This window comes from Echeneis naucrates, chromosome 14, assembly GCF_900963305.1.
Source record: "Echeneis naucrates chromosome 14, fEcheNa1.1, whole genome shotgun sequence".
Classification (NCBI taxonomy): Eukaryota; Metazoa; Chordata; class Actinopteri; order Carangiformes; family Echeneidae; genus Echeneis; species Echeneis naucrates.
In genome coordinates, this window is record NC_042524.1 from 111,160 (window position 1) to 126,817 (window position 15,658).

General features: G+C 44.0%; 1 protein-coding gene across 3 annotated transcripts; it reads right to left on the minus strand.

Annotated features, from left to right (window-relative positions):
• Positions 1 to 736: 736 nt before the first annotated feature.
• Positions 737 to 15,263, minus strand: LOC115054702 (platelet-derived growth factor receptor beta-like). Of its 3 annotated transcripts, XM_029520033.1 has the most exons (27): positions 15,076 to 15,262; positions 14,217 to 14,273; positions 14,036 to 14,130; positions 13,755 to 13,950; positions 13,414 to 13,674; positions 13,207 to 13,337; positions 13,008 to 13,089; positions 12,825 to 12,899; positions 12,564 to 12,747; positions 12,371 to 12,486; positions 12,174 to 12,285; positions 12,001 to 12,103; positions 10,962 to 11,070; positions 10,725 to 10,819; positions 10,498 to 10,627; positions 10,324 to 10,428; positions 10,005 to 10,109; positions 9,817 to 9,919; positions 9,614 to 9,735; positions 9,153 to 9,268; positions 8,950 to 9,072; positions 8,752 to 8,863; positions 8,217 to 8,316; positions 8,020 to 8,125; positions 1,456 to 1,546; positions 1,223 to 1,361; positions 737 to 1,133 (listed from the first exon to the last, which is right to left on the minus strand). In XM_029520033.1, the coding sequence occupies exons 2-27, from the start codon at positions 14,260 to 14,262 to the stop codon at positions 998 to 1,000; spliced, it is 3,093 nt and encodes a 1,030-aa protein (XP_029375893.1). In that variant the 5' UTR covers positions 14,263 to 14,273; positions 15,076 to 15,262; the 3' UTR covers positions 737 to 997. The 3 variants fall into 3 exon arrangements, with proteins under 3 accessions (XP_029375893.1, XP_029375892.1, XP_029375894.1); XM_029520032.1 differs by having other exon boundaries at positions 10,324 to 10,627; positions 13,008 to 13,337; positions 15,076 to 15,263; XM_029520034.1 differs by lacking the exons at positions 10,005 to 10,109; positions 10,324 to 10,428 and having other exon boundaries at positions 13,008 to 13,337; positions 15,076 to 15,263.
• Positions 15,264 to 15,658: the final 395 nt, after the last annotated feature.

Here is a 15,658-nt window from a genome sequence, read left to right on the forward strand (position 1 = left end):
AAATTTTTCTGTTTCACAACAGGCTGGAAGAAAAACTGGGCAGAAATACTTTAGAGGAACCTGACAGGGCGGAGCTTAGTGAGGACACCTGACAGCTTCATCAGATTTGGCCAGAGACAACAGAAGTGATGTCCACTTTTGGATGCGTTGCCTCTGAACCCAGATTTTGGAAACAGACTGTGACTTCGAGCTGACAGATCAGAGATACAGTAAAGTCCTCCTCCTTCTTTTACATCATTTCCAGTCTGTTTGTCACTGATTGGTTTTTGCTTTAAACTGACAGATCTGAGCTCATCGGGTCTGAAGATTCTGTCTTTTCTGATTTTCATCACTTTGTGTTTATTGTTTCTAAAAATGTCACCAACTCTACTCATCTTCATCTGAATCAGTTCAGACTCTGTTCTCTGTAATTGATAGAAGCCCAAAAAACAAGAAGTAAATAAAAACACACTGAAATATTGAGATAATAACACCAGAATAACCAAAGAAAAGTTCAATACAGTTCCATGCATGTGTTTGGCTGTGACATCACCCACTAGAGCCAATAGGACCAATCAACGTAGAGACCTGACTGTAGATGTCACTATCAAAGATGGAGGAGGAGAATCAAGAGATAGAAAGACAAGATCTTCAGAGGATCTTCACCATGTTTCCTGATGACACCAAGCAAAGCAGTGACCTCTGACTCCTGGTCTGATTAATCTATTTACTGAAAATGGACAAAAAAATTACAAACTCAAACTACTGCATTTTGTTTATTTGTCTAAATAAAGTTCAGTTTGTTTATAAAGAGTCTCGAAGAAACACAAAGCAGAAAAAAAAGACACACAGAGATGTTTACATTCCAATACAGGACTTACTGCTTCAACAGGAAGAAGAAAATGAAGAATAAACTTTTCTGTTTGTGGTCAAGTCTGGTTTAAAAATAAAAAACCTGACAGTCTGTACTGAGGGAAAACTCATCAGCCCAAGTCATTCTGTCAGACATCTGCAGCCTTCACAGGAAGCTCTCCTCCTCTTCCTCACGACTGCAGGATGAAGCAGGAGACTTTTCCAGGTCTGGTGATGTCACTTCCTGTCCTCCTGATGCTTTCTGAGAGATGGCATCAGAGGGAGGAGCTGAGTGGGGGGGGCTGCAAAGGAATCATCATCATCATCATCATCGTCATCAATCTACTCACTGTATCTGTGTGTGTGTCTGTACACGTTTCTGTTATCATACCTGACTGCGTCCAGCGCAGAGTTGCTGCTTGTTTCTATGGTAACATCAGAAGTTGAGATTATGTAAGCATTGTGGGAAGGGTCTGTCTCCTCTGGCTCCACTTCCAACTGGTGAACTTTGACCTGAGGGATGGGACTTCCTGTTCAGAAAAATGGGCAGGGTTTGAATTCAATTTGCTTCATGTTGTGTGTTTATGTGAGTGTGTTCTGCAGATTTTGCACTCTGTATGTTACCGTGTGTGTCCTTCTGATCCTCAGCAGCTCGGAATTGAACAGCAGCTGGACTGTAACCTCTCAGGAAGCTTTCTGTCAGTTGGACGTAACGCTAAACAACAACAACATAGATTTTTTCTTATATTTGCTTTGTCTATTTTCTGCATTTTTTTTATGTGATTTTATTTAATCTGTACTATTCTATTGTTTTTAATTGACTTTGACTCAGTAAAGTATTCTTGAATATTCTTAAAACCATCCTAGAAATAAAAGGTATAATAGTTTTAATAATCATAATAATCATTATCATTATTTGGTGTTATTGATATTATTTGGTGGAACATTATTAGATCTTTACCTTTTTGTTTGCTTTGTGCTTTTGGCTCCAGTATCTCAACATTATTGTGTTAAAGTGTGATGTGTAGCATCAATGTTTATATGTTTATACACATGAAGACAAGAAGACCAGGGGGGTATTCCAGGTAAGAGGTTCAACAAACTCTGAGTTGACCTACTCTGAGATGGGGAAACTCTGAGTATCCAGTTCAGTCAACTCTGAGTATGTTCACCTTGAGTTGCGCATGTGCACAACCTCTATAAAAAGCCATCATCAATGGAGCCCCGATACCATAAGTCACCATGACAATCAAGAAAAAAAATAGATCTAATTATTTCAACCCAATGGAGTTGGACGTGTTAATGCAGGCCTATGGAGAGTATGAGCACTGTAACACCTCCGCAGCAGCAAAGGAGAAACAGCATGAGAAGAAATTACTACCCGAGCCAACGCATACATTTGGATGGACTCTTCCATTGATTTTACATTTAACCGTAAGAGATGATAACTCACAGTTATAAATATAAATGGGAATAAACCCATGAACACATCATAAATGTTTACCCATTTTTATTGAAGTAATTCAAAAAGTGACGATGCATACACGAAAGAAATAAAATCTACTACTTTAAAAAAAGAGATTAACATATGAATTCTGCTGAGCCAACAGAGAGAAGGCAGAGGCCCAAAAAAACGAGTGGAGCCGCCACCACCTCTGACAGAGGCTGAGGAGCTGAGGGCACCCCCCAGGACCACATCAGATGCAAGTGTACACTTGTGTCTTTTAAAAAATAAAACTTATATAAAAAATAAACTTATATATATATATATATATATATATATATAAAACACTTCTTGTATATATATCTCCGCCCCTCCAACAGTTCAGCCTCCGACTGAAACTATTGAACACCCGGCAGCTGTAAGTATTCCAGACTCAGATCTGGCCTCAGATGGCTGTTCGAAATATTCTGAAACATCACAGGAGGAAGATGATGAAGAAGAAACGCTGTCTGCTGCCACAGGGAGAGCACCAGAATGTAAATCATTTAAAATAATAGAATATAATTTTTAAATCCTGTTGACTTCCTCTTTGATGTTTCTTACTGGTTTGTGTCCCGGAAAACAACATTGGGAACAGAGTTACTTTTCTCACAGCTCGACACACCGTCATTTGTGCTCTCTGCTGTGCTCTGTCATCTCGTGTGTTGTTTCCACTGTTCTTCTGCTATTATTTCCTAATTCACTCGATTAATCAGACAGCAAATTATTTTCACACCAACACTATGTTTAGAAGTCAATATCTCCCCTTTCTCCAAAGGTTATAACCGGTTCTGCTCCTCCGCTAATCAAACTACCCGATTAGCAATGTCCTCTAGCTCTCTGTCTCCACTCTCTGTTCCTCCTTCTCCTCCTCCTCTCCTCTCCTGTTCTCTGTGCCTCATGTGTAGTTATTCTTCTGCCTCCTTTTATGATAGTACCTCTTATCATAGATTTAGGATGATGGTAGAAATGGAGGCGAAAATTAATGAGTTAGAATCCCGGCTCCGCACTTTAGCTAGCCCCCCCCCCCCCCCCGTAGCCGGTGCGGGCCAACCTAGACGAGCTCATACGGCAGCTAAGATAGTTCCCCCCCCCCCCCCAGTGGCTCCCGAGCAGCCGGGATCTAGTCAGGGCGGCTGGGTGACTGTCCGAGACAAGAGGCATAGTCGTAGGCAGCAGCCCCCGGTTCACCTCCAACAGGTTCTCCCCTCTCAGCGACACACCCGCCGAAAAGCTGACGCTAGTGAAGGTGATTCTATTCTGAGGAACGTGAAGTTAGCGACACGGGCGGCCATAGTGAAGTGTATCCGGGGGCCATAGTGAAGTGTATCCGGGGGCCACAGTGAAGTGTATCCCGGGGGCCACAGTGAAGTGTATCCCGGGGGCCACAGTGAAGTGTATCCCGGGGGCCACAGTGAAGTGTATCCCAGGGGCCATAGTGAAGTGTATCCCAGGGGCCATAGTGAAGTGTATCCCAGGGGCCATAGTGAAGTGTATCCGGGGACCAGAGCAGGCGACATCCAGTCTTATCTGAAACTGCTGGCTAAGGGTAAACGTAAATATGATAATATTGTTATTCACGTCGGCAGCAACGACACCCGACTTCGCCAGTCGGAAGTCACAAAAATTAATGTGGAATCGGTGTGTACTTTTGCTAAAATGATGTCGGACACTGTAGTTTTCTCCGGCCCCCTCCCCAATCGGACCAGTGATGACATGTACAGCCGCATGACGTCATTTAACCGCTGGCTGTCGAGGTGGTGTCCCGAAAACAACGTGGGCTACATAGATAACTGGAAGTCTTTCTGGGGGAGACCTGGTCTAATTAGGAGAGATGGTGTCCATCCCACCGTGGACGGGGCCGCTCTCATTTCTAGGAATATGGCCAATTTTATTAGAAATCCAAAACCCTGACAATCCCGAGTCGAGACCAGGAGGCAGAGCCGCAGTTTAACACGCTCCTCTGCGCCTCAGTCAGAGCGGTCATCTGCCGAGAATAGAATAGAGTCTCTGTCTATGTTTAGGTCTATAGAAACTGTGTCTGTCCCCCGACCACCTAAATTTAGACAAGTTAATAAACCCAAATTAAACAGAAGAGGAGCTAAAAACAAAAACCTAACTGAAATTAAAACAGCCACAAAGTCAGTCTCAAATAACACTGCGATCAAATGTGGACCGTTGAACATTCGATCATTATCATCAAAATCTCTACTAGTTAACATTCTCATAGCTGATCACCATATTGATTTATTTTGTATAACTGAAACGTGGCTGCAGCAGGATGAGTATGTTAGCATTAATGAAGCTACACCCCCCCATGTTAACTTTCATATTCCTCCTACCACAGGTCGAGGAGGGGGGGTGGCTGCAATATTTCAGTCAAGCCTATTAATCAACCCCAGACCAAAATCTGGCTGCAGGTCTTTTGAAAGCCTCACTCTTAGTCTCTCCCACTCGGACTGGAAAGGTGAAAAACCAGTTCTGTTAGTTACAGTATACCGTCCACCTGGTCCGTACTCAGAATTCCTATCAGAGTTTTCTGAGTTTATATCAGAGTTAGTACTCAGTACAGATAAAATCATTATTCTGGGAGATTTCAATATACATGTTGATGTAAAGCGGCAGCCTTAGTTCTGAGTTTCTTTCCCTACTAGACTCAATTGGCTTTTCCCAGCATGTGAATGAACCCACTCACTTTTACAATCATATCCTTGATGTTGTTCTAACATATGGCATTAAAATTGACAAGTTAACAATTCTTCCCCAAAATTCTCTCCTGTCTGACCATTACCTTATTACATTTGAGTTTACTTTAATGGGCTCCACAGCATTGAGGAATAAATTCAGCTATAGAAGATGTTTATCTGAAGCTGCTGTGGCTAAATTTAAAGAGAACATTTGGTCATCATTCCCAACAATGCCATATCTAAATTCAAATGAGGATTTCTCCCATACGCAGGTTGATGACCTTGTGATTAGCACTATGGCCACACTGTGTTCGAATCTCGACAATGCCGCCCCTCTCAAAAAGAAAGTATTCAATCTGAGGAGGCTTGCTCCCTGGTATAGTTACCATATCCGTGCCTTAAAGCAGACATCAAGGAAATTAGAAAGAAACTGGCGTTCCAGTAAGTCAGAAGAGTCTCACAGAGCCTGGAAAGACAGCCTAAAAACATATAAAAAAGCTCTCAGCAGTGCTAGAAGTTCATATTACTCAGCACTCATAGAAGAAAACAAGAACAACCCCAGGTTTCTCTTCAGCACTGTAGCCAGGCTGACAGAGAGCCATACCTCAGTTGAACCAGTGATCCCCTTAGCTCTAAGCAGTGATGATTTTATTAACTTTTTTACAGATAAAATTCTCACGATCAGAGAAAGAATTTATCAGCTCTTGCCTACGTTAGATAAAAATCTTCTACTGAATACAGCAACTCCTGAATCAGCTGCAATGCCTCTTTTACATCTGGAATCATTCTGACCTCTGAATCTCTCAGAGCTAGCTTCTATAGTTTCATCATCCAGACCGTCAACCTGATCCAGATGTTTTGGCAAACTATAGACCCATATCGAACCTTCCATTTATTTCTAAAATCATTGAGAAAGCTGTAGCAAAACAACTACATGAGCATCTGGATGGGAACAGTTTGTTTGAAGAGTTTCAGTCAGGATTTAGAGCCCATCATAGCACAGAAACAGCGCTGGTTAAAGTCTCCAATGACATTCTAATGGCCTCAGACAATGGATCAGCCTCCATACTTCTCCTTCTAGATCTTAGTGCTGCATTCGACACCATAGATCATAATATTTTACTACAGAGGCTGGAACATGAAATTGGAATTAAAGGAACTGCACTAAGGTGGTAGATAGACATCAGTTTGTTCATGTTAACAACAGCTCCTCCTCATGTACTGTAGTCAGTCATGGAGTCCCGCAGGGTTCGGTACTTGGACCAATCCTCTTTATGCTTTATCTGCTTCCTCTAGGCAACATTATCAGGAAACACAGCATCAGCTTCCACTGCTATACAGATGATACTCAGCTGTACTTATCAATGAAGCCAAATGAAGTCACTCAGATAGTCAGACTGCAGACATGTCTTGAAGACATAAAAGTCTGAATGACTGGAAATATTTTACTTCTCAACTCTGACAAAACAGAAGTTATTGTACTCGGTTCTAAGCACCTCAGAAAAATACTAGGAAACTAGGAAAAGAGATCACATCTCTCCTGTTAGCCGCTCTTCATTGGCTGCCAGTAAAATATAGAGTAGAATTCAAAATCCTTCTGTTAACATATAAAGCTCTTAATGGCCAAACTCCATCATATCTCAGAGAGCTCATAGTTCCTTACTGTCCTAGTAGGCCACTCCGCTCTCTAGATGGAGGTTTACTTGTGGTTCCTAGAGTCTCCAAGAGTAAATCTGGAGGCAGATCGTTCAGTTATCAGGCTCCTCTTCTGTGGAACCAACTTCCAGCATCGGTCCGGGGGGGCGGACTGTTTAGTAATTTTCAAGACCAGGCTTAAAACTTTCCTGTATGACAGAGCTGATAGTTAAAAAGTTAAAGTCCTCTCCTCTTTAGCTATGCTGCTGTAGGCCGAGGCTGCTGGGGGAAGGACTGAGCTTCTCTCTCTCTCTGTCTCTTTCTATGCGTTGATAAGAACCATCCTTCTTAAAAAACAGTTTCACCCAGTTCTAAGCATTTATACTGCATTTACTAACCATGTTCTGCCAAAGTCTCTGTCTCTCCCTGTTCCTCTCCTCTCTCTCCCTGTCCTCATCCTGCAGGTGGTGACTCATCACCATCCCATGTTCCTGCAACACCTGCTGGTCCCATATTTCATGAATTCTGTACTACAGCTCAACTCCATGAACTTCATGCAGCAACATGTTCCTGCCTACACCCCCTTTCCTGCTCATCGGGGGATCTGTTGGGTCTCTTTAAATAAATTTATAAAGAGTTTGGTCTAGACGTGCTCTATATGTAAAGTGCCTTGATGTAACTTTGTTATGATTTGGCGCTATACAAATAAATCTAATTTGATTTGATTTGATTTGGTTTGATTTGACTGTTGTCTTTCCAAAGTGCTCTGCATCACTGATGTTGTAAAGACAATTACAGTTTCAAAAAAAAAAAAAAAAAAAAAAAAAAAAAACTTCGCCTCACATAAAATGTGCTGTGATTTGATTACACGTCCACGGTGTGTGAGGTTGGTGATGTGTGGCCGGAGAATTTTATTGAGATAAATGACAGATACTCCTCAGGAAATGCCAGGACATCTAATCTTGACACGTAAAGCATTTCAAATTACTTGGCTATAGATATCAATCAGATTGGGAATGAATGGGCAATCCAAATCCAACAGCTGTCTTTGTGTGGGAGGAGACAGGTAGAAACTCGGTTTCATAAAGAAAACCTGCCAGCGAGCAGGTTCTGTTCACAGAGTCTGTTATCATGGTGATTGACTCAGAGTTTCAGATACCCCTCTTTCTGGAACCAATAATTCAGAGTTTCCCTGATCTCAGGATTAACATACTCAGAGTTTTCACATGACCCGCTTTCTGGAATACGCCTCAGGTCTGAGGACAGTTTGTCCCCTGACTAGCTCAGGGAGTCCAGGACTAGGAGAGAGATGCTGATGGAGGGAAATAAGGACAGATGACAGAAGACTGCTGCTCACATTAAAGGACAGAAATGAGTTTGTACCTTCTTGATGTTGTCAGGCAACATGTTTCCAATGGAGACGACGAGCGACGAGAAGGAAGGTCGAGATTCCGGGTTTTCCTCCCAGCAGCTTTTCATTAGCTCGAAGCTGCAGACAGAAAACAGTCAAACACTTAGGCTATGTACAGTGTTAAATACCTATGTTGCTGTGTTGGGTGTCACAGGTTTTTGTGCCATACATGTTATGGGGAGCGCGCTCAGGTTGTGTCATCCTGTGGCCTCTTTTCAGGGCAGAGTAAAATTTCTGGGTCACTGGGAGGTCGGAGTATGGGCTGCCACCTGGGATAAAATACACAGTGTTTTATTGCACTGATGCAGATACAGACTTGTATTTGTCTCCGAGTTGTCTCCTTGATCCCGGTTCTGCCTGAGGTTTCTGCCTCTTAACGGAAGTTTTCTCCGCTCATGGCAGATCTGTTGGGTCTCTTTAAATAATCCAGGAGTGGTGATGGCTGGCATTAGGGGAGTGCCTTTGGGATGCCAGTGATCTCTGTCTAGCCTCCTACAGGTGTTGTGGGACTAACTAGACGAAGGGTTAGGGTTAGCTATCACTGCTCACTGGCCTAGTTAGATATTATCTTTAGGACATATAGGATAGGGTGAAAGTTTGTTTTTAGGGAGTTAGTCACTAAGACTGGTCCATTTTTTTTGTAGCACAAGTTTCCTCTGAACTATTTGTGTTTATGTGGATGTATACTGGGCAGACCGGTTTACCCAGAGAGAAGATCTCCCACAATAATACTCCGTAGGACCAGACGTCACTCTGAGGGCTGTAGATGTTCTGGAAGATGCTCTCTGGTGACATCCATTTGACTGGCAGGAACCTCTGAGCAACAACACAAAGTATCAGCATCGACAACATGACCTTGCTAACTGTCACAGTTCATGAACTGATTTAACTTTTTAATTTACGTTTCCTCTGGTGACATAGTCCTGGTCCTTCGTCAGGTCTCGAGCTAATCCAAAGTCACAGATCTTCACCAGCTTTCCCTCACAGACCAGAACATTCCTCGCTGCCAGGTCTCTGTGGACACACTGAGAGACCCAGAACACAGGAATCGATCGATCAGCTGATCCAACCGCAGAAACGCACAGAATTTAATAGTGGCTCCTACGTTTCTAGAGGAGAGGAAGTCCATGGCCTGAGAGGTCTGGTAGGAGAAGCTGAGCAGGTCACTGAGACTAAGGACAGAAGAGTCACTAAGGAGGAGAGAGGATGCCTCCTGCTGGTCTACAGGAGAAACGCAGGACAAGCGATGTCAGTGAAGCAGCTTATTAATACATAATACTAGGTATAAATTATTAATACAAAGTGTTGAGCAGATTAAGATGTTTTTAAAATGGCAATTCAGTCATCTGACTTAATTCCAATTGAGCATTTTTGGAAGGAACTTTGATAATTGACTCTGGAATAATGGATATTTCATTAATGTCTGTATTTCTTGAGTTAATACCAAAGTTTGATTTGAAAAAAGCTCACTGAAAATAACTAAAATGTTGCCGTGTTTAGGACTTCCTTGTAAACAGGGCTACAGTAAATATCTGCTACAGACATGACTTGTCCTGTCTCTGTCACCTGGTGGTGCATACAGTGTCTCGTAAACTGCAGGTTCATTGTCAGCATATCTGAGTTCCTGCATGGCGATGTACTGAGCGCTCTCCTCTTTGGTCATGTCCATGTAACCTCCATCACTGTCACTGCAGGGCGAGAGAAAGCCACACTCAGTACGGAGAGAGAGAGAGAGGGGTTCACGTCTGGGCAGAGGTGTGTGTTGTCACCTCTTTGTGTGTCTGTCACTCTGCTGGAAGGTGTGTTTATTCCTCTGCAGGTACATCACCAGGTTGCCATGGCAACAGAACTCCGTGATCAGATAAACAGGGCCTGGCCAGGTAGACATGTAAGCAGACAGATAAATGGTGAACCCTTAACATAGTGAATGTAGAGTTCAGCAGCAGGATTAGTTCACCTCCTCTCGTGCAGGCTCCCAGCAGGTTGACTAAATTCAGGTGAGGACCAAGATGAACCAAGATCTTCAACTCCGACATCAAAGACTGAACTGCTTGGCTGTTTGCTACACAGACACATGTTGCGAATAGCCAATAAAATATAGCCAACAAACTCAATCAGTCAACTGAGGAAAAAAAAACATTCACGCCTCAGGGACTCTCTTCAGACATTAATCAGCTGTAACACGAAAAACTGATCCAACACTCCAATATTCACTCTCAGGTTGAGACAGACAGGTTCTGACCGATGAAGTCATAAGGAGACAGACAGGTACATACGTTTGACCATCTTCACAGATACTTTGGTTGTAGAATGAGAGTGGCGCAGACCAGAGACGTTTGCTGCCACAACACGACCAAACGCACCTGAGCCCAACACCTGCCCTGGAAATGGGAAGATAGCAAGGAGTGAGACAGGGAGGGGTGAGATGAGGAGAGGATGAGGTGTATTACCCAGTACTATGCTGCCTCGGGGTATTTCCCATGTGACATTGTAGGGTAGATGGGTGGGGTCGAGGTAGGTCAACTGTCCATCGGGCTTCATAGACTCAATCAGCTTCCAACAAACTTCATGATGAGGTTTCTGACCAACAGGAAGAGATGAATAATTCCTCAGGTCACCAAAAATAAAACACCCTGGAAGTCACACTCTCATGTAACCACACAACTGCAGTACTGACTTTCCTCCAGAGGAGGATGAGGATGATGAGGAAGAAGATGGCGATGACAACCAGGACCAGGACTGCTGCTAAGACTGCAACCTGAGACAGGAGAGCTGGATATAGGTAGAGAGACCGTGAATGTTATTTTATAAAGCACAGAATACCATTTCATGATGTAGATTGTAATACAGACTGTTGTTGTGTTTTGACAGTACCACAGCAGTGTTGTGGTTTTGCAGTAGTTGTTGTACTTACGGGGTTTCGGGACTCTGAGGTCTCTTACTTGGCGTCCTGCTGAGTTATTGACTTCGCAGCGAACAGCTGACAGAGAAGAGAGAGACTGGACGATCAACACACTATTTACCTGTACAGGTGAGAGAGAGAGCAGCTTACTTCACTCATAAAGACCAGAAGATTTTCATGACATAAATAAATAATAAAAAGGGCTACTAGGAAAAATACTGGCTGTGTTAGTACGTTATAACGTCTAATCTATAATGTTGACATGTGAAACTTCTAAAATCTGACTGGCTCATCATGTTGACACGTTCCTGACAATGACATCTGTGTTCCTTAAATCAACGGTGATGTCATAGAGTCACATTCTGTATCGATGCAGTCATCTCATGTTTCATGTCCAACGTCCTACTGGATCACAAAGCTCTCTGCTCTGTCCTCAGATGTCCAGTATCCTCCATTTTCAGTCACTGTGGAAGAGCTGCAGGGTTCTAGTTCAGGTCTGTGGTTCATGTCTGGGGTTCAGGTCTCTGTATGCAGTTCTGTCCTGAGCTGACGTAATGACAGTGTGTGGACCTCTGAGGGTCTCTGGACTCGAATGGCTCTAAAAGCTCTCAGATGGAGCTCAGTCTGTCTTATCAGTCAGTTTGTTTCATACAGAAACTTCTCTGAGGGACCGAACGAGTTCTGTTGGTCTCTGAAAATTCTTTGTCTTCTGAGGATCCTTTGACACTACACTCAGAGCTCCATGATGGTTGGCCTCTTTTCTGAGAGCCCTGATTGGTCAGTGGGTGTGGCTTTTATACTCAGTGATCTCAGTCTCCAGCATAAACTGCTCTGGAGCAGGTTGGTCGTTCAGCATCAGTTACCACGGTGATATATTCTGATATGTGATCCAGCTTTACAGAACCAGAAACCCAGAAAGCCAGAATTTAACCTGAGTTTAGCTCACAAACACTAAACCTTGCTTTGTAGTTCAAAACCTCAGTGAGAGAGAGATTACCTTGTATTAACTCTCCTAACCTCTAATGATGTCAGTGATGACATCACTTTTTACCTGGGTGACTCCTCCCTCTTCATGCTCAGTGATGTTCTCCTGCAGGGATATGCCCTCCGATGCTGCTGATAGGCTCCTCCAGCCACCAGTCACATTACTGCACCTGTAGGAGCCAATGTTACTATGGCAACACATGTATTTGTCAAAGTGTATTTACCTTTGTGCGCTTTTACCTGCGTGAGCTGTGACAGGTGTACCAGGTGACAGAAGGGGGCGGAGCTCCTTCACTGACACACAGCACTGCCTTACTACTGACCTCTGACAGAGATGTAATCCTTGGGGGTGCTACACACACAGACACATGTAAAAACACACATAAACAGACATGCAGGTAAACACACACACACTGTGACATCTGTCTCTCTCTGACCTTTGACCTCCAGTTTGAAAACAACTTCATCAGTGTCATCATCGTTGAAAACAGCTGCAGTGTAACTTCCTGTTTGATCCAACTGGATTTGAAGCAGCGTCAGTGTGCTCACATACCTGCACATCAGTCAGTCAATCAATTCATGTATTAACCCTTGACCTGAGCTTGATCTCCATCTTGACCTCTGACCTACCTGCTGCCGGTCAGGTGTGTGGTGCTGATGGAGGTGGTTTCCGTGTTAACAGTCTGGTTGTCTTTGGACCAGAGGACAGTGGGAGCGGGATAGGCATCAACCTCAACACTGAATTCCACTGTGTGGTGGACGAGAGACGAGACGTTGGTCTCACCTGAAGGCCAGAGGTAGACATAACCTCGATCTGCCGAGAGAGAGAAAGAGAGGGCTTGTGTTTCAGTGTGTGTCTTTATGTGTTTCTGTGCGTGTGTGTGTACTCACCCAGTACTGTCACTGTGATGTTCTTTGTGACTCTTCTTCCCTCCATCGTCTCCTGAACTGCACACCTGTAAGGACCTACAACACCATCTCATCACATCACCATGGCAGCAAGCAGACACTGAGCTGATGTGGTTCATAGTAACTGATAAACTTTAATTCATCTAACAATCAGATGGGGGGAACCTGAGTCTGCCACTGTTGCCATGGAGATGTTAATGAAGGATCGAATTTGTTTGGGCAGGAAGTCAGTCAGTGGTTCAATGTCCTGTAAGACAGGTAAGAGTAAAAGCAGACAGACAAACAGACAGAGCGACACACACACAGAGAGAGAGACCGAGAGACAGAGACAAAGAGAGAGACAGATAGACAGACAGAGAAGTACCTGTCTGCGGGGAAAGTCCCAGGAGAAGAACACCATGTCTGTGTCTTTGACAGTGCAGTTTACAGTGAGAGCTTCTCCCTGTTTGAGGACACTGCTGGATGCTGTCAGGTCCACATCCATCACTTTCGGAACTGAGACAGAGACAGGTTTATCTAATCTGATCTAATTTAATCTGATCTAATCCAAACTGATTGGAACAGATTTTACCGACGATGCTGAAGACATAATACACCTGGGACTCCCTTTCCTCGCCATCACGGGCAGCCAAGCACACATATGACGTGTCATTCAGTCGTCCTGTGAAGCCGCGGCCCGGTTCATATGTTGTCCCAGTAACCAGCGTCCTGCCAGGACGTTCGTACAGCGAGACACTGACCATCGGATCCGACACCACACAGGGGATGGTAGCTTCCTCTGCCTCCTTCATGACCACACCTGAACCAAGCGGGAGGAACCATTCATCTGGACCTGGGGGGACAGGTGGGACACATCAGGAAAGGTCTCACAGGTGGGACAGACATAGCACAATACATCATAAAGATTGTGACCTTGTCCAGGAATAAACATGTCAATGTGTCTGCTCTGGTCGGACGATGCCTCCTCACAGGTGTACCGTCCAGAACTCCTCCAGGTGACGTTTCCCAGCTTCAGGACACTGATGGAACCCTGATCCTCCACAACAACCCCCTCCCCCTGAGAGTCTTGGGGCAACCGCCACGCCACCTGACTCCAACCCGAACACACCTGAGGACATGCATGGACCTGAATACACCTGAAGAGACAGACAGGTACCTGAACACACCTGAAGAGACAGACAGGTGTAACTAACCACAGTGAAACTGGAGGTTTCATTCAGGAGAACTTCAGAAGTTGAAGGCATGAGCTCAAGAGCAAGGTCACCATCAAGATGAACCAGGAGCACACCTGCAGACAGACAGGTGGACAGAAAGACAGGTTGACAGATGGACAGGTACCATTCTAATTTAAAGCCAATAAAGTTATTTGCCTACCAAACAGGAAGTGGAGCAAGTCCAGACATCCTGCCCCATGCATCATGGCTGCTGGTCCTGACAAATGCAAACACAGAGAGAAGCGATTTCCAGATTGAAGTCCGTACATTTTAACTAAATATTTTAACTCCACTACTATGAGGAACAATTTCAGCTGCTGGTCGCTTGGTAGTGCTCTGCTGCAGCACACTGAAGTGTCTGTACTTTAAGTCAGTGCTGAGTCTTCGTCTGTTTCTGAACTTTGATGGTTCAAACAGACATTAACACACATTTGTGTGTGTGTGTGTGTGTGTGTGTATGTGTGTGTGTGTGTGTAATGTGTGTGTAATGTGAGTCGACCACTGAAGAAAAACAGCGAGGTATTTCCTGTGGGCAACATTGAGGATGACGGCCTCAACCAATCACAGCTCAGCTGCTCTGAGGTCAGTTACTCCTGCAGGACAAAGTAATGATGTCATTGATGATGTTCCGGATCTGAGGCTGTTCTAAAGTTTGTACTGACGACATCTCATCCCGTTCACTGGACTCTGAGGACCTGAAGACCACCTACAGACCAGGCTGTAGGTGAAGGCTGTTTTCTGTCTCCTGACTGGTGATGATGTCAGTGACCTCTAACTTTCAGACTGAGACAGAAGATGAAATTAGACTCAAAAAGGCTCAGAAACCCAAAGACCCAAAAACCCCTTCTCAAGACTTAAAGACATAAAGACCCAAAGACTCTGCACGCAGACCTCAAAGATTCAAATTCAGGAATTAATTCCAGTGACACAAGTTGAATCAGCAGAATTTTTTCAGACGCCAGCTGCTACAGTAAAAATTACTGTGCGAAATGAAGAAAAGACATCCATTTTGTTCAGACCTGCTGATACGGCTCCTCTTCCTCCTCTTCTTCTTCTAACGGGTTTCCTCTCTGCTCTCTTCTCCTCTTCTTCATTCCAGACAAACAACAAATGGAAACCAACAGACGGACTCACAGTGGGAGAGAGAGAGGGAGAGAGGGAGAGAGAGCAGTCGTCTGTTTTCAATCTGTGCCCCCCCGCCCCCACCAGGAAGTGAATCAGGTCCAACACATAAAAAAACCTGTGGAAACTCTTTAAAGGTCTTGTATGTGAGTCTGTATGTGTGTGTGTCTGGGTCTGTGTGTATGTGTGTTTGTTGATATTGTAATATTTACCACAGACAAACAGACCTTTGGGGCAGCTCATGAACCAGCAGAGTTAAATATATTGAATTAAGTTAACCTAATTATTTTAATTAAACACATTAAACATTTCATAGAATTAACTAACAGACACACAGAAAAACACACTCAGACACACACTCCTACATTCCTGCAGCAGGTTCAACTGGTGACATTTCTCTGACTTCACTGTAAAAAATGTTTTGTTAAAACATTTTGACATTAAAGAACATTAAGTTTCACTGGACCACACACACACACA